General features: G+C 40.7%; 1 protein-coding gene across 1 annotated transcript; it reads left to right on the top strand.

Moving 5' to 3' along the window:
- Nucleotides 1-613: 613 nt before the first annotated feature.
- On the top strand, nucleotides 614-1,644 carry LOC100719540 (trace amine-associated receptor 6-like). Its single transcript, XM_013144843.1, is given in 2 exon segments — nucleotides 614-761; nucleotides 764-1,644. Coding segments are annotated over 2 exon segments (1,029 nt in total).
- The last annotated feature ends 18,236 nt before the right edge of the window (nucleotides 1,645-19,880 follow it).

Below are 19,880 nucleotides of genomic sequence, written 5' to 3'. Positions count from 1 at the left end.
CATGGGAGGGATTGTAGTCTACACAGGAAGAGAAAAAAATCTTTACCTGGAATCCACAAATGCAATTGAATGTAGTGTAAAATGGAGAATTATTTTTGTTTAATAAATATCCTAACAATCACAATAAAAAAACCATCTTACAAATTCACACCTTGCCCTACAGGGACTCCACCCCGGGATATTCCCATGGCTGGCTTCTGGGCAGCTGCATGAGCTGAATCCTGCAGGCAGCAAAGGCTTAAATCTGCGGAAGCGATCCATGCACTGCAAAACTGATTCAAAACCAGTGAAGGTGGCTGGGTCCAAGCCATATTAATGCGCGAAGGGGAACTTTTTTTTTTATCAGATTACTAACTAAAATACTTATTATTTAAGCCAGTTTCCATTAATCTTGTAGAAAATAGGAGGCCCGTTGGATTTTATTTTTCTAGAAAACATTTCAAATTTACATGAAAATGAAAGCTTGAAATCTTTGATTCCTGTTAAAGTCTGATCATTCCTTGCTCATTGGGCTTGATTGATGGACTTCTTTCCCTCAGAGTACTGAGAAACTGCAGGCCTAGGCTCTTTCGGTGTCAGAGGCAGAACTTGTGCACCCGCACACTACGGCACCATGAGCGCCCACGGGTCCCCACCGGTAGCCCCGCAGCTCTGCTTCCCCACTGTGAACGGGTCCTGCGTGAAAACCCCCTACACGCCTGGCCCCCGGGCGCTCCTCTACGCGGTGTTCGGCTGTGGGGCTGTGCTGGCCGTCTTAGGAAACTCCTGGTCGTGGCTTCCATCCTGCACTTCAAGCAGCTGCACTCACCCACCAACTTCCTCATCGCCTCTCTGGCCTGCGCTGACTTCTTGGTGGGAGTCACCGTGATGCCCTTCAGCATGCTCAGGTCCGTGGAGAGCTGCTGGTACTTCGGGACGAGTTTCTGCACTTTCCACACATGATGTGATGTGGCATTTTGCTACTCCTCTCTCTTCCACCTGTGCTTCATCTCCGTGGACAGGTGCATGGCCGTTACCGACCCCCTGGTCTACCCCACCAAGTTCACGGTGTCTGTGTCAGGCATTTGCATCGCTGTCTCCTGGACTCTGCCGCTGGTGTACAGCGGTGCCGTGTTCTACACCGGGGTCTATGACGATGGGCTGGAGGAATTAACCAGTGCCCTCGACTGCGTAGGACGCTGCCAGGTAGATGTAAATCAGAACTGGGTGTTGATTGATTTTCTGTCCTTCTTTATACCTACCCTAGTTATGATGACTCTGTATAGTCATATTTTCCTTGTGGCTAGACAGCAAGCTAAAAAGATTGAGAACGTGGGTAACAAAGGGGACTCATCCTCCGAAAGTTACAAAGCCAGAGTGGCCAAGAGAGAGAGAAAAGCAGCTAAAATTTTAGGCATCACGGTGGTAGCCTTTATGGTCTCCTGGTTACCGTACAGCATTGATTCATTAATTGATGCTTTCATGGGCTTCATCACTCCCGCCTACATTTATGAGATCTGTGTTTGGTGTGCTTATTATAACTCAGCCATGAATCCTTTAATCTATGCTCTATTCTACCCATGGTTTAAGAAAGCTATTAAAGTTATTCTCAGTGGGCAAGTTTTCAGGAACAGTTCAACAATCATGAATTTATCCGCAGAATAAACACAAGTAATTGGGTTGAAAAAGTTAGTGAGACCTCTAAGGTTCCAAAGGAAGTAAAATTTTAAAAATCAAGGAAGAAGAATAAGGATTCTTCAGATTAGATAGGATAAATCAGTGTTTTCAGTCTTGTTAAGATTGCATTTTGCTATCTCTCCAAAATTATGAACTAGAGGAGTGATTATTAGATTCTCATTTGTTAATTGCTTCACATCTGTGAACACCCCACTCCCTGCAGAGGTTTCCTCTGCAGGAAATCCTCTGACTTTCCAGATGTTCTAATATATTCCTTGGAAGTATATTTGCTCTCTATTAATTCCCTTTCCTCTTTACTTTACAAAGATTTTATTGTAGCCTACTAAAAATGTCATGCATGACTGTCCTTCACTGGGCTTTTACTGCCTCTGTGCTTTATGCCAAGTGAAATAAATTCAGCACAGAAGATTAAATATTGTATGCTTTCTCCAACTTAAGAACTATAGATAATTTATAGAGCAAAAATTAAAAGAGAGATGGTAGGAAGGAGAGAGGGGACGTGATAGGGAAAGGGGATCAGGAGCAGGCAGAGAACCTGACTGGGGAAGTGGATTTTAAAAGATCAAGATGACCAGGCTTGTTGGTGCATACTTGTAAGCTTAGCACTCAAGAAGCTGAGGCAGGAGGACTGCTGCAAGTCTGAGGCCAGCCTGGTCTACATAGTGAGTGAGTTTAAAGCCAGTTTGAACTACATGGAAGATCTTGTCTCACCCACACTCCCCCCCCCAAAAAAAAAAACAGATGAACATATAATATGTATATGTATCAATTCCTCAAGATGAATGAAATTATTATGTGGCACAGATGTTACTAAAAAAAATAAATATAGTAGGTTACCAAAAGATCCTGTTGGGTAGGTAGCAGGTTATCTATTCTGTCTTGCAGGTCTCAGTGTGTCATCCTGATGGCACCTCCATACCATGCTGAACAAGCTATTATGTCACTGTACTTTTATGTCACCATTTCCTCTTCTATAGTGGATTCTAGGCAGAGTCCCCTGTACTTCTCAGAATGACATTAAAGTGATTATGTGACTGCTTTTCTTGAAATTGCTGGAACCTGGGCTAGAACCCTATGCTATACTACTCTGATCAGGCATAATGAATGTTACTTGCTCATATCAAGAAAAGTGTGTGATTTTTCTGTAAAAAAAATGTTTAAATGGAAAACAGAAATTGTAGTTTTTAGGACCAAAAATAAACCTCATACCTTCATTACATAGAAATCAATATGCGATACTATGGACACAGGTAATAACACACTGTCTTTGTCTTTAATAAGCTGTGACACTGACAAAAAGCAGTACTGGTGACTGTGGCAGGTTTTTAACAGGACAAATGTTAAAGTTAACAGCAACACTAAAAAGTTCTGCTGACAGCCTATGTCCTGGACATACAATAGTGGCACTTTATCTTCTTAAAATCAAAATAATCAAGGAAAATATAAAAATTCTGGCAATCAACTGTAAAAAAGTCCTGGCCACTGTTCCATAAAATTTCCAAGGTCATAAAAAAATAAGAAAGAAATGAGAAATCATCCCATCTTAAAGAAAGATGACAAGTAAATATACAGTGAAGTCCTAAAAGCAAGGCTGGATCAGAAAAAGGATGTTAGAGAAAATGAGGAAAGGTGAATAATAAGCACTGTTCGTTTTTATAGATGTACCACAGTAAATGAGACAATAATGGGAGAAACCAGGAATGGTGCACAGACTCCCTCTGTCTTATCTGGGCATCTTTTCTATTAATCTAAAACTATACTATTGTATGAAAAATAAGGTACTCATTTCCTATGTAAAGAAGTTTCCAATTTATCTGTGTGAGGACATCAAGCATAAATCCTCATATTCCATTTATTTATCCATTCCATGAATGTCTTTGAAGAATTAGTGAACATTAAGGTATTCACTCAACATGATCAGAACTAGAAAGAAGAAGAACTTAGAATTTCTTATGGGGAAAACTGAGATGGTAGTAATTGTGTCTTGTAATAGGTGAGAGTTTGCACCATAAAGATTCAGCAGAAGAGGGTAGAGGAAAGCAGAATTCACCTGTGGGTGGATGATCTGGTAGATATGTTAAAAAGGAGCACTTAAATTGGGCGATATATTGTAAGGCAGATTTTGTGGGAGGAGAGCAATGAGAAGGGGCTTTTCAAGCTAAGAGAACAGCATGAGCCTAGCAATGAGACATTACATAGCATGATAGAGGATATGGAGATAAAATAACTAACAGCTACAAAAGATGAGTGACTCTTTAAATCTTCCTGAGGTTACTGTTCAAACCTCTCAATCGCCACCTCTCTCCACCTCGCCTTGGAGAATTTGAAAAGTTGTATTTTCATCCCCCTGCTCAGTTTTGACCCTCAGGGACTTCTAAGTGTTCAAAATGTATTTTTATAAAGCTGTCATCACAGGAAGTTGTTCCAAGGATAATGGTTTCTTTCTCAACAGTGACATGGAATGGTTGCACAGGACAGTGGTGCACTACTGTTAAGAGACACCTTTACACATTAACAAATCACAGATTCAGAGAAGTCCTGTTTTAACAAAACCTGACTCCCCTTATTAATATATCCTTAGTAAGCAGTTATTTAACCTTGAAGACATCTTTGAGGTGAGAGGCTGAATAGCAGAATTATTGTTCCAGGAAAACATTTAGAGAATATTGCTTTATATCATTATTGGGTACTTACTAAAAATAATCCTTGTTTCTACCTCTAATCTACCTGGTCCATTGTGTATTTCTGAAGAGTATAATGGATTTATAAGACACTGCATAATAATGAGCAGACACATGCTTGGAATCAATTATAACATGGAAGATAAATTATCTGAGGTGTGACATGTGATAAGTGGCATGAATTTGGAGGAGGGAGAGATGCACTGGGCTGAGGAATTGAAAAACTTCTATGAAGCACATAGATTATAACCTGGGCATGGATAACTAGTTTAAACAGAAAATAAGGAAAAAAAGAAATTTGACTCACAGTAAGTATTTCATGAAATGTGTGAAGGTACTAGAACATCAAATGTAATAAAGCATTCAAAAAGAATATTTAAAAAACCAATAAACTAAAACAGGGTATATTGAGAGGAAAGCTAAAATCAATCAGTCAATCAATCAAGATAGATTTAGCCCTCTAACTACTCAATATGGCATGGTTAGTATGTAGAAGGCAGCAACTTGCAGTTGTTGGGAATCTGAAACATATCTAGTCTGATTTGAGGTACAGTATATGCACAGAATACACAAAAGATTACAAGGACTTAGTACAAACAAAGAAAGTTAAGGTGTTGATTAATTTTTGTATTAGTGAAGTGTTGAAGTTATCAGTGTTTGATATATTGGGTTAAATAAAATATATGATTTAATTAACTTCTGTTTATCTTTTCAAATGTGGTCACTGGAAAAAGTTTTAAATTATCTCTGTGGGCTCATATTTCTATAGGACAATACTGCTATATACAGAATAAAAATGAACTGTAAGCCCTGATTCTAGCCTGTCAGTGCCTCAAATTTAAGATTCTAACCCTCAAATTCACAAGAAATTAAGTAAAAATATCCGTTATGATAAAAGTTAAATATTTCCTTAGCAACTGGAGTACAAAAACACATATAAGCTCATTAATCTTACATTTTTCTCATTTCTTAGATATGGAAACTTAGAGAAGTGAAATGACTTGCTTGAGATTATGTAGCTTATAAAACACCCTCTGGGGATTTAGCTCAGCGGCATAAGCGCCTGCCTTGCAAGCACACAGTTGTGAGTTTGATCCCAGGTACTGACTAAGAAAAAAAAAAAAAACAAACAAAAAAAAAACACCCTCTACTGACCTGAGGCTATAGCTCAGTGGCACAGTGCCTGCCCGGCAAGTGTGAGGTCATGAGTTCAGTTCTTTCTTTTTGGGGGGAGGGGGTGAGGAAAGGTTTATTTCTTACAGTTTTTGGAGGTTTTAGTCCACACTCAGTTGGCTCCAAGGCAGGCTGGCATGGCTGGACTACAGTTCATGGCGGCTGCCATGAGTTCAGTTCTTGATACAAAAAGAAACAAACAACCTAAAAGCCCTCTTTGCTGTACTTCAAACTCACATTATCTGAATTTGAAGCCCAAATTTGTTTTTCTGCATGAAAATGAGATCTTAGGACAGACAAGTGGAGATATCACAAGAGAGTACAATTGAATAAACACTAAATAGCATTTAGAGTTTGTCCTGTAAGTTAATTGTTCTTAACAATTTTATATCATACTCATTGAAAACACACAAAAATCTTTGCATCCGCTCCTCAACAAAATGCTCACCATCACAAGGTCATGATATTTAGCATACTATTCTTGGGGGTCCCAAGCCCTTGACCCCAATTATAGGTCACAGATGCAGTTCCCCCAGCTCAAACAGACTAGAGTCCATTGAAGTGAAAAATACGTACTATCTCCAGTTTAACACAGGGTTTGCTTCCTGCTCTTGTACAGACCTCTAGGAAACTGGCTAAGGACCGAGGGCAGCTGTCCTCAGCAACAGTGAGTGGGGAATGCAGGGTGCTGTGATTTCATGGCTCCACCTTTTCATCAAGAAACCTTTTCTAAGGCTTCATCCAGAAAGAACACATTGCTAGGCCAGCCTGTTATCCAGGAGCTTGGCAGACACCCCACCTAGTGACCCAGAAACACTGAGGAAGAGTGGATGTTGGGGTGGGGTGGGGTGGGGAGGGAAGACTTGGCTTGGGGCTTCTTCCTGCCCCACAAAGCTTTAGTGAAGAGGTCACACAGCATTCAGGACCATCTCTCAGGATTTGCCTAAGCCACGACTGCCTTGCTCACAGGAGAATACACCTCAATCAAGTAGCGATGGCTTCAGGGTGGTGACTGGAGTATGCGCATCTAGGGGGCTGAGTCTCCTGTTTTATTTTATTTTATTTTGTTTTATTTTATTTTATTTTATTTGTACATGTTTGTAATTTGTGCAGTTTACAATCACTGGGGGGAGTACTTACATGTACGTATTACAGCTTGCTTTTCTTTTTATCCCCTTCCCCTTCTCTCCCTCCCCCTCCTCCTCTGGCCCCCAATCCCCTTTTCCATACGTGCTGACTCTATTTGTTTGAGCACGCATTATGGCTTATGATGCTCACACTGACTGAGGTTATTGGGTTCCTGCACCTGGCGTATCTTTATTCTCTCATTGCTCTTTCCTCTCCTCTCACCCCTGGTCTCTCTTTAATGGTTCCAGAATAAAGCCTCGAGCTTCAGCCAAGTCACAGGTCTTCCCTGGCACAGGGAGGAGCCCTAAGATGAGAGCAGTTTCCACCAAACTGCTTCAGCTTCCAAGATTCTGTGCTATGGAGGAAGAGGAAATGCGTGACAGGTAATAAGAAAGCATTTCTGCCACATGAAGGAATTTTGCAAATGAAATCTAAAAAGAGGAAATTAAACTCCCTGCCAAATCAACTCACAACTTTCTTTACAAATGCACAGGACAGTGAACTGAACAGAATAGGATGTAAAAATAGAAAGTTTTCTCAGAGACCTCTCTGTCACTTTCTTCTTCAACTCTCTCTCCAGTATTTTTCATTTTTCAGCCAAGAAACATTTATTAGTGTATTTTATATAGCAAATTTTGCATTAAAATTAAATGCGGAAAACATGATATAGCAAATGATCCCCAGCCACTTCCATAGAATTTCTGAGAGTCCCCAAAAGGACTTCATGACAAGCCTGGCATGACAGACATGCTTACCATGGCACAATGACAGTGGTGCTGGAGCTCATGTGGCAGCTGGCATGGAGGACAGAGTCACAAAGCTTTTCATGTCCTGGTCATTCAAAGACAATTACAGCCAGGTAGCTAGAACCATGTAGTCAGCCTAAGCCTAACCAGGGATGATCAGTGTCTCACTGGGGTGGTAACAGTCACCCAATATCAAGTAGAACAAAGTGTGTGGTCAATTTAAAAATCCTGATTGTTTATTTCCCATTTTCTAAAGTAGCACCTTCTCAATGATTATCAACAAAGTGGATAAGTTGTATTTCTCAAAAAAAAAAAAAGTGACATAATATTGTCCAAGTCAAATGTACAGTATCATATATGCAAGATTATGTAGTATGTAACATCAATTTGAAACAGGAAATAAGAAAATAATATTTTTCTCTTCTCTTTCACTCAGAAAATCTTATGAGGAAGGCTATCCTCTACCAGATGATCAGATGCAGAGCTAGGGCATGGAGCTCAGTAGAGGCCACAGTTAATTCTATTTTTTAAATAAACATATTTACATGTTTGTGATATATGATAAAACTATTCTTCTTTGCAAACTCATACATATACATGCTGCATTTTATTCTATTTCCCTTCTTCCCTCAGCTCCCAATTTCAAGGCTGTGATTAATTTTAGCACAGCAGCACACACCAAAATATACCTGTCCTCCCTGTTTGGCTCCAGCATTAGGACTTGGTCTCCATGCTCTGTGATGGCTTGAGACTGAAAGCAGAAAGCTATTTTCCTACAGTAACCGCACTCAGATTCTAACACTGCTTTTACGGCCTAGAGCCCAAGCAGACCTAGCCCTGCCAAGCTCCAACCACACACATCCTTTTCTTTTTCCTGACTCCTGATCCTCCAGCCACTTTCCCTCGCTGTCCTCCCCTCAGCCACACAGGCCCTGCCTTCCACCTTGGTCGCTCATCCCTCAGATTTCCCAGGGCTGGCACTGGGCATCCTTCAGGTCTGAGCTTTCACTTTCTCCCTTAAGGAAATCTCGGTCTCACCTAATGTTGGCAACTTTATTACACTTCTGTTTACCTTTGTCCTTCTCTTTTCTTTGATTGTATCTATCAGAATGCGTTTCGGTTTTATTTATCTGTTTATCTGTGCTGTATCTGTTTCTGCAAAAGACATGGATTCCCTCTTAAGATTCAAGCAAGAAAAACTTACAAATGTATTTCAAAAGCCTCTACATTTTTTTTTCTAAAAAGCTTGTTAAAAATTAGGAGAGTTGAACCATTGACATGTTTATTTTCATTATAATTAATCATACCATTGCCTGTTACTCATTTTTGGAGAGACTTCAGAAGTATTTACTCTCTTGCCTTTTTACAGGGGAAGCACTAAAGCCCAGGCTGTTCAAGCTGCATGGCCCAGACTGCTGGGCGAGGACTTGGAATTTGGAGCCAGGTCCACCAGCTACAGAGCTCTTCACTTACTATATTGTCTTTCTTCAGAGCAGCCAGCAGAGGGGGAAAAGAACCTTGGGAATCCGGGTCCTAACACCTGTCTGCTACTCAACATTGAGACAACTCAGTTATCTTTAGGATGTTGGTGTGGAATGACAAGACTCAATAGGTAGCATCTTAAATTCTATTCCTTATAGAAATTTGAGTACTAACTATGTGTGGTACTAACCATAAGTAAGGCTTTCTCTGAGGGCTCAGGAGGAGCGTTTTAGCACATAAGACTAACTATGGGAAGCCTGTTTTCCTAACTAGTTACATGAAAGATAAGTAAACCAACTTTGGAACTGAATTGATTTTTTTCTTTCTTTTTTTAAATTTTATTTAAAGAAAGACTAAACAAAACAGAAAACAGGTAGAAATAATACATACTTTCAAAGAAAAAATAAGCAGGAAGATATCACTAGTTGATGATTACATATTATCCTCTTACAAATAGCTATTCAAGATACAAAAGTGAAACATATAAAGTGGGGATTCAAACAGCAAGACCACAAACAGTTCTGTTCAACTAGCCAACAAAAACTTAGTAATGTGTCTGTGCTATATACTTAAACATACATGCAGTTATCCATATCTTCATTTATGTTGAGATTAAACAAACCACCTTTGGTAATTCAAGCCTTTGATAATTCAAACCTTTTTTAGATTTTAATAAAAGGAATAAGAAAAGATCACTGTAAGCACTGTCAGCGAGTGAGGAGTTGTTGCAGGAAAAATTGAGTCAACAGAAGCCAGGAGCTCAGGAGAAGAAAGAAAATTTTACTGAACCTAGGAGATCCCCGAGGAGTAAACTCCAAAGGCTGAAGTGTTGATTACAGAGAATTTCTCTTATTTATAGAGTAGGAATCAGAAATTAGGAGGATGATTAAGCTTTAGCCAAAGGCCATGGTACAATGGGTATCTTGTCGTGAACACGGTTGTATGTAGCAAGGTTGTTTTTAGCACATTCACAGAAGTTCCAGTTTGATGACAAATCATAGGATTTAGCATGGTTCAGTGGCGGGGAATAGAATGCCTGAGGCTGTATTTGACAAAATGGCTGCAGTTAGGTCAGGATTTCTACTTCAGAGTGACAGATGGGGAACACTCACAAGAACTAGGATCAGGACTACTGAGAAGTGTCAGGTTATAACTGACAGTGGAGTCTTAAAAAGTCTTCTCTCGGGTTTTAATACTGTATACAAACTTGCAAATGCCACACTCTATCATCCAGAGATAACAGATTAGTGAGCAGATGATCAAGTTTGGCTGAGTGAGCTGTCTCAGAGTACAGGAATCTCCCTTGGAAAATTTGAGAAGAGAAATAAAGTAGTGAGAGCTGCAGTAAAAGTCAGTGCCAAGGGCTGAGGGTACAGCTCGGTGCTTGCTTAGCATAGGCCAAGCCTGGGTTCAAGACCCGACATTGGGAGGGGAGAAAGGAAAAAAGGAAGGAAGGAAGGAAGGAAGGAAAGAAAGGAGAGAGGGAAAGAAAGTAAGCTGGAAAGGGGTATGGAAGAGGTTAGTGCCAAGGAACAAAGGACCAGGGCCTTTGCAGGCAGATGAAATAAGCTGTCTGGGGTTGGCAGAGTGGCGGGGCCATGTGATGAATGCCCATTATCAAGCTCTATGGTGACTTCAGTCAAACCCATCTGTAACTGTCATCTAGTCTATTGATTGTTCCTCAGACTGGTATCATCCTAGAAACTGGACTCACACACCTGACAATTGAAATGTGATCTCCCTCCTTGAAACTTGGCTTCTTTAGTGTTGTTCAGCAAGTGGTTGTTCAGCCCTTTAACTAGTTTCTCAAACTAGACTTTGGAAAGTGTGTAAGTGAAATTCAAGGAAACTCCATCATTGTGATGTCAGGAACATCCTGGAATGTGTGGCCCATTAGAACTCCCTGTAATGCCATTGGTAAATAAGAATGTAAAATCTTGGATTAAACATGAGAGAAGAGAATTCTAGTGCTGTGAAAGAACTGTGGACCTGATGTTGTCTGAGTCCCATTCCCAGAACCTGTGAGTATGCTACTTTTCATGGTCAAAGAGAACTTCCTGATGGGATTAAATTTGGGTTCTTGAAATGTGAGGATTTCCCTGGATACCAAGGATGGCTCCATGTGAGCTCAAAGGTCCTTATAAGGGATGGAGGGAAACAGGAGAGTGAGAGGAGCTGCATTCATGGTAATATAATCACGTGTCAAGAAATGCCGGGGCCCTAAAAGCTGTAAAAAAAAAACCCCAGAATGAGTTCTTCCCCACACTCTCTGGGAGGACACAGCCCACTTGATTCTTTGATGCTAGTCTTCATAAACCCATTTCAGCATTCTGATCTACAAGACTATATAATAATAAACTTACTTTATTTTAAACCACTAAGTTTACAGCAATATATGATTTCAGCTATAGGACACTTAACACAGGGCCTTTGCTGTAGTCCACTGTTAACTAGGATGGTGTTTGAACTGTGCTGTTTCTATCTCTGATCTGCTACCTGGGATCTTTAATCAAGACTGACATGATAACCTTCTTCTAGACACAAAGAAAAAGAATATCAGAAACACAAGTTACCATAAACTCAGAGAAAAATACAGGCTTACAATCAGTACTGTTTTATAAAATGGCATGAATTGAGTGAAGGCTGGAAGAATATCTGCAATATTAACTCCAGGCTTCTCTAGAAAGTAGGAGAGAATGTTTATTCTTTCTGTGTCTTAGGGTATTTTCCAAGTTACACATAAACAACATGAATTATTTTAAAACATGAGAATTTATTTTATTTATTTTATTTTTTATTTTTTTATTTAAAGAAAAAAAAGGACATGAAAAAACAAAGCAGTAAAAGGGTACAAGTAATAGAGAATTTCAAGAAAAAAAATACAGTAAGAAATTACCAGTTAACAGGTTACATATTATCTTCCCAGAAAGTTGTCCAAATTGCAAAATTAAAGCATATAAAGTGGACATTCATATAGTGACATTTTAGACAGAACTTATTTTAGAATAATAAGGAAGCAAAGCATATAGTCCACATCACTTCAGATATATGAAATGATCAGCCCAGTGAACAATCACCATATCCAATAATACCAACCTAAATGAGTCCTCCAGGTTTCTCCTGGCAAAGAGGTGAACTGCTGTCCCATAAATCACCTCTATGTCATGGGAGAGAATAGAGAGCACAAATCTGAACTTAGGAAGGCCTAAGGGCATGAATGAAACAATATTCTTTTTTAGTTTTTCTTTTTAATGAACATAGAACAACTGTACATAATTATCAGATATAATGTAATATTTCAATACACATATAAAATACATGATGTTATGGTTTATGTTCAGATTTCCCCCAAACCTCATATAATCATGGATGCAGCTAAATCTAGTGTTTGTGATTGGTTCATTGTTTAGCACTTGGACTGGTGGTATGAGTGCTATATCCGCCCTGGGGTGGGGACAACATACAGTGAAATGGCACTTCTCTCCCTTTTTCCCAGTTCACACTTTGCTACAGGTGTGGCCATGAACTGCTGTCTCTCAGCCTTGTCATTTTGCCTCAGTACCCACTGAGTATGGACTGAAACCTCCAACCTGTAAGAAATAAACCTTCCATTCCCTAACTTTGGATGTTTTGTCTTAACAATGAGCAAGAAAAGTAACTAATACTTATGATCAAATTAAGGTAATGGGCATGTCCACCTCTATGGTGGATTGATAACTGGTAGTAAACTTGTAATACCAACAGAACTGAATTAGCGTGGTGCTGATTGTGGTTGGCCCACCTGAAGATTGTTGCCAAGATAAAAAGGACAACCAGAAAAGGAGATTCTCCTGGTTGTTAGTTCTCCTGGTTGTTGTTGATTCTTTTGTTACTGTTGTTCCTCCTGGAAGAGCTTGTCAAGCGCTTTTCCTTATACAAACTTGGCTCTTCTCATCATCAGAGGAGCTTGGGACCTTGTTGCTGAGAATGGCTGCCGTTCACTTCGGGGGAGCTCTAGTCCTTACTTTGGCCATTGCTTCCTGGCTCCAGAGGGGAAGGAAGATGTTTGCTGTTTAATCTCCAGGAGAAGCTTGTCAGTGAGGCTTTCTCATACGAACTTGGCTGTTCTCATTGTCAGAGAAGACTGGGACCACCTTGTCACTGAGGATGCTGTTACTTTTCAGGGGAGTTCTGCTCCTTCCTTTGCATGTGGCTTCCTGACTCCAGTGCAGCACACTCGGCCTGCTAGCACAGATCTTTCACCCTGCTGACATAGACTTTATACTTCCATCACTGACCTTTGGGCCTTCCCAGCACAGATTCATGAAACTGACTTATTTAGGACATTTCCATGGGATCCAGGCCCTCAGCTGGATTTTGAGGTCTTTAGTGTGTGGATAGGTTTCCTGCACATTTTGTGTTTGACTCTTTGGGTGACTACTATAAAATAATCCTATAAATTATGTGTCCTGTATTGTCTTGTTCTTGACACAGCAACCTCTTTATCATTTCTTCATGTTCAAAAGCTTTGAACGCTCTTGCAGTTCTTCCTAAAACAAGTACTTGATTGTTGTTGATCACAATCATCCCGCAGTGCTGGAGACACTGGAACTTGTTCCTTTTACCGAACTGTATTTGGTAGTTGTCACACAACTCCCTTTGCCCCTTCCTTCCTACACTGCTTATGCTCTAGTAATTTTTACCCTACTTGGTTCTACTCTGTGTGCTTTGAACTTGCACACATGAGAGAACATGAAGTATTTGTAGGTCAACATCCTTTACCTGTTGAATCTTTTTAGGGATATTTTCAGTAGATGTTCAAGTTCGGTGGAGATAATTTTCATTTTTCAATAGTAGATATTATGTTTTAAACTGATCTGTCAGTTAAAAATGTATTTCTTTTTCTTTTCTATCTTTTTAAACCTTTAAAACAGTGTCAATGCCACTTCTCTTTTAAGTGTTTGCAATTGTCACACTGACGGAGCACCTTCCGAATGCTATGTCAGGTGCTTTGGTCATATGGTTATCCTCTTAGATCGTTACATGTGGGTAGGGATATCATTAGCTCCTTCTTATAGGTGAGAAAGCTGGACTGCAGAGAAGATGAGGTAAATGCCCAGGAATGCAAGAAAACAGAAGAATTACATCTTAAATTGTCCGGGTCTAGCTTTCAGACCTTGCTCTTGAATACTGATTCACTGAGAAATAATCAACTATGCCTTCTTCTGAATATCATAGCTCTTTTTTGTATCTCTACTGACAACCGATCTTACACCACCATGTTCTTATTAATTGTAATTTTTTATGTCACTTTGGACTGGAAGCTTTTGGTTGCAGTACTGACGTTTCACAACTTTCGGATCCAACAGTTTATCCTCATACTCTGCACATAATAATTTCTCAATAAATGTTACCTGGCAATATAAAACTGTCACATTTGAAGTGTGTGCTCGACAGTTTAATGCCCCTGTGACCAAAAAACCTGAGAATTAGAGGAGGAATAGCAATTTAAATTTTATTTTGGTGTATACTTTCAGAGATTTCAGTTCATGGTCAGCTGACTCCATTGTATCTGGGCCTGTGATGAGGCAGAAGCACCACGGAAGAGGGGCATTGCAGGGGTGGGATTCTGACCTGATGGAAAGAAAAACAAACAAACAAACAGAAAGAGGGTGAGCCCAGGCCACAGAGGAAAGAGCAAGAGGCAAGACAGAGTCCTCAGGACACACTCCCAGACAACACTCTTTGACTAGGCCCTCAGCTTTGAACCTCTTCCAATAATGCCATCAAGTTATTAATTCATCAAAGAACGAAAGTAGCAGTGGCTGAATCACCTTCCAAAGGCTCCACCTGTAGCATTGCTACAGGTCTCCAGTACATGCACATGTGCAGGGAGGTTTTACAATTAAACTGTAACTATCTGAAGGAAGGTATAATTTCTCTGAAACCTGGGCCTGAGAGAAATGGAAAAGGTATTCTCCTAGGCATTCTTGCACCTTGGTGAAATCCATCAAGCAGAAGAAAGAACCAGATATATATGCATGATTTTAGCAAGTCTGCCCATGCCTCTAAACGATCCCACATGGACAAGTGCTGCACATCACATTACACTTAGCAGGGGTCCAAATGCAAAAACAGAGATGGACATTTGGACCCTGGCAGGTCTTCGATGCTGAGAATATCTGAACAGTAGTAGCTCTGAACAGTCAGAGCATAGCCCACAACAGCCTGGCACTTTGCCTGTATTCACTGGCTTCCCAGGTAGACTGAATGTTCACTACACCTGCCAGCAACCATCTTAATACAAATTGGATTTTCCCAGGGCAGAATCAGGGCCCAGTCAAGTTTGCCTCCATTCCCAGGTGTACACAGGGTCACCTGTTCTTCCAAGTGGTGGATCGAGATTGTTTCTTCTACAACTGCTCCTGATAACTACCTATCTATAGTGAGATAACTACCTATCTACAGTGAGACATGGACTGCTTGGCTGGCCCAGCAGATGCCTACCCACTGTGTGGACTTTGCACATAAGGCACAGTGACCACTTCTCAGTTACCATGTGACCTCCTTAACTTATGCCTGCTTCAGTTAACCTCACCAATTAAAACCCGCTGTAGAAAATCTGTTTCAGGGTAGCCTGCACCCTAAAAAATGTATTGGTGCATGATTCCTCTGTCTCCCTGCCTGTGTCCCCAAGCATCCTGTGTGGTGGCCTCCAGGCATGGCACATACCTGCTGCATCTATATATATGTAAATCTGTTGAGCTTTCATACTATGCTCGTGTCGCTGAACCCATGCCCTCAGTGAGGTCACTCATAAAAGACCCGTGCAGTTGAATCCTCTGCAAGTGTTTTTTTTACCTGAATGTCTGGTTGCTGATGGAAAGAAGAGCTCCCACTGAGCTGATAGAGAGAGTGCAAGAGTTTTATTCAAAATGTGAGCATAACCAACAAGCTTCCCATAAGCAAGCATGCATGTTTTGCTCTTGTTCTGTGATAGTGGCAGGATGCCTGTAATTCTGCTGAGGCCAGTGGTAGTGACCCCTTTGGAGTCTGAGTGCCTGAACTGAAACCCAAGACCCAGTTATTTATCACAAGGGGCCTGCAATGCAATTATATCAGAGTATGGAGGATTTAGTTTAGATAAAACAGCTCATACACTTGGCTGGCATGCCAACAGAAAGGGCTACAGGTTCAACACCCCTGGCTTGCGCTGTGGGTGAACAGCAGCTCCATCCTTCTTCTCATTCTGGGATCCCAACTGAAGGATAGGCTCCCAAAGAAAAGATCTGTTCTTAGGACAGAGGGCTGAAGTTCAATAGCTGGGCTCAAGCATAAAATCACACTACAGTTTCTATCTGAACACAACCACCATCATGTCAGGTCCGATGGTACTGATCAAAGCATGTCACAGAGCCATGCTGCACCTCAATGAATTTGAGACATTCACTCATTCTCTAGGTCACAGAACTGCAGTGAAAGAACATAAAACAGGAGAGGAAACTCTCAGTGACAACACGTGACAGGTGCCTGGAGCTGGCACTAAGGATAGTGAGTCCCTTCTTTTTGGTTATTGGAAGTTCTTCATATAGTTTCAAGTTTGCAGCCATCATTGTTCCAGAAAAAAAAACTGTCATCTGGGAAACTCTGCCTAATAGAGGGGATCTTACTCTTCTGCTCATCTTGTAGAATGAGGTTGCTGTTACCTCAATTCTTGACACTCCCTAAATGGATAAGTTAATGGAATAGAAATGTTCAAAAGCAATACAAAAGAGGTCTCTCTATAAAAATGACCTTGTCCAACAGCATATAGCATACAGGTGACACATGTGTGCTCACCCATACATACTATTTTTACTCATAATGTACACACATGTAATCTGTAGCACAAAAAATTAAGAACGTTTATCTGAAGTGTAACTAATTTTCTCTCAGGAGCAACATAATAATGCCTATAGTAAAGCATCACTGCAGACATTCCAGTCAGAACTCAAGGAATTGATATTAAAAGCAGTTTTTCATTTGTCCAGGGACTTATGCAAATTTTCTGGGTCCATCATATTGGCTTCTTATTCCTGTTATTGATCAAAAATGATGATGAGATAGGTCTGCAGAGGAGGAGCTGGGCAGATCTGGGGTGCCCTCACTGGCCTCTCTGCGTGTCTGGAGGACTCTGGATATCTGCGCCCAGACTGCTGGAGTTCCCTCAGGCTTCCAGGTGCAGTGAAGGAGAGAGGTGGGTTTGAGGCTTCCACATCAGCCTCCCCATTCCCGGCTTCATTTGGAGACCTGCTGAGCTCCCCATAGGTGGGCTGGCCCACACTACCAGCCTAGCTCAGCCTGTTTAGCTGCCGCGCCTGGCCATAGGTCTGCAGAGGAGGAGCTGGGCAGATCTGGGGTGCCCTCACTGGCCTCTCTGCGTGTCTGGAGGACTCTGGATATCTGCGCCCAGACTGCTGGAGTTCCCTCAGGCTTCCAGGTGCAGTGAAGGAGAGAGGTGGGTTTGAGGCTTCCACATCAGCCTCCCCATTCCCGGCTTCATTTGGAGACCTGCTGAGCTCCCCATAGGTGGGCTGGCCCACACTACCAGCCTAGCCCAGCCTGTTTAGCTGCCGCGCCTGGCCATTGGTCTGCAGAGGAGGAGCTGGGCAGATTTGGGGTGCCTGCATCGGCCTCTCCATGTGTCTGGAGGACTGTGGATATCTCTGCAACCAGGGAGGGTCCACAGGTTCCTGAAGCACTGTGGCCTGTGGTGAGTACCCTAACCCAGCTGCGATTGAAGAACTGTGGAGCTTCCAAGGGGCAGGTGGGCGCACAGTGTCCCTGAGGCCCAGCTTGTCTGGAACTGCGGAGTTCTGAGCAGGCAGAGGAGGGCCACTGGTTCTGTAGGCCTAATGGATTGGGGTAGCGCGGCGCCAGAGTCTCAGTAGCTCCAAACATAGAAGGGGATTTTCAACAGATCCTGAGGAAGCTTTCAAATAACACTTGAAACACAGAAATATAGGAAAATGACAAAACGAAAGACCAAATTACAACCTCAAACCTCCAGGCCATCTCAAGAAACCCTAGGAGCAATGTATTTAGAAGAAAATATATCCCATCCACCTCATATATCGGACACAATAGCCACTGAAATTGACAAGCAACTCCAGGAAGCTTTAAAGAAATTCAAACTCGAAATAATCTCCCAGATAAAAGAAGAAATGATAAAAGAAATGAAAGAGATTCTAAATATATCTAAAGAAAACACAGATAAAAAATTGGAGGAACTAAACAAAAAGATAGAATCCCTAGACGAGCAATATAAGAAACAAACAGAATACATAATGCAGATGCACAGAGATATACAGGAAATAAAAAACTCCACTGAAAGTTGTAAAAACCGCCTTAATGAAAGTGAAGATAGAATTTCAGACCTTGAAGACAGGATTGCAGCTAGTGAACAGGAAAGGAAAGATCTTTTGAAAATAACAAGGAACCAGGAAACAACAATTCAACAACTGCAAGACGATGCAAAGAAGAATAACATAAGAATGATAGGGATTAATGAAAGAGAGGGAGACAACATGAAGGATGTCAGGAGGATATTTAGAGAAGTAATAGCTGAAAATTTCCCAAGCATGAGATCAGAAACTAACATCAGGATCAGTGAAGCATATAGAACTCCAAACAGTCATAACCAAAATAAAACTACACCCAGACATATAATAATCACCATCCCAGAAATCCAACACAAGAATAGATTATTAAAAGCTGTCAGAGAGAAAAGACAAATCACTTATAAAGGAAAACCTATCAGAATCACAGCAGACTTCTCAGCACAAACGATAAAGTCAAGAAGAGCATGGAGTGAAGTATTCCAGATCCTAAAGCAAAATGATTTCCAACCAAGACTGATGTATCCTGCAAAACTATCATTCAAAATAGATGGTGCAATACGATACTTCCATGACAAAGAACAGCTGAAGAACTTCATGAACACCAAACCAACCCTGCAAAAAATATTGAAAGACAGTTTAGATACACAAAGGAAAAAAGCACTAAGCAAAGCAAATAATTAAACAGAACAGAAAGATAAAGATGCAACAGCAGAGAGATAACATTCCTACAATTAACCAGCATTTAACAGTAATAACCATTAATGTAAATGGTCTCAATGCACCAATCAAAAGAAACAGACTAGCAGAATGGATCAAGAAACAAAATCCAACCATATGCTGTTTACAGGAAACCCATCTAACCCAGAAAGATACTCACAGACTGAAAGTCAAAGGATGGAAAACAATTCTTCATGCAGCAGGAATCCAAAAAAAGGCAGGAGTAGCCATTCTGTTTGCAGACAACGTGAACTTTAAACAAACAATGACCATAAAGGACAAAGAAGGTCACTACATACTCGTAAGGGGAAAACTCCAAGAGGAAGGGATAACTATCTTAAATATATACGCACCAAACTCCAGAGCACCCAGTTATATAAAACAATTATTAACAGAAATGAAAACTCAAATTATCAGTAACACAATTGTAACAGGAGACCTTAATACACCACTGACACCAAGGGACAGATCAACCAGACAGAAAATGAGCAAAGAAATAACAGAACTGAATCACACCTGTGAACAAATGGGTTTGATAGACATATACAGAATGTTCCACCCAACAACATCAGAATACACATTCTTCTCAGCAGTACATGGATCATTTTCTAAAATAGACCATATATTATCTCACAGAACATATTTAAGCAAATGCAAAAGAGTTGAAATCATCCCTTGCATATTATCGGATCATAGCGCTCTGAAATTAGAAATTAATGACAAAGGATACTGCAAAAATTCCGCAAACACATGGAAACTAAATAACACACTCTTGAGTAATCAGTGGGTCACAGAAGAAATTAAAGAAGAAATTAAACAATACCTAAAAGAAAATGAAAATGCAGATACAACTTACCGGAATCTGTGGGATGCAATGAAAGCCGTTCTGAGAGGAAAATTTATTGCACTGAGATCCC

Source organism: Cavia porcellus, unplaced genomic scaffold (genome assembly GCF_034190915.1).
Source record: "Cavia porcellus strain 051 isolate PalLab524CR breed Dunkin Hartley unplaced genomic scaffold, mCavPor4.1 scaffold_22, whole genome shotgun sequence".
Classification (NCBI taxonomy): Eukaryota; Metazoa; Chordata; class Mammalia; order Rodentia; family Caviidae; genus Cavia; species Cavia porcellus.
Note: the sequence above shows the minus strand (reverse complement) of the source record. Positions and strands in the feature narration are given on the sequence as shown.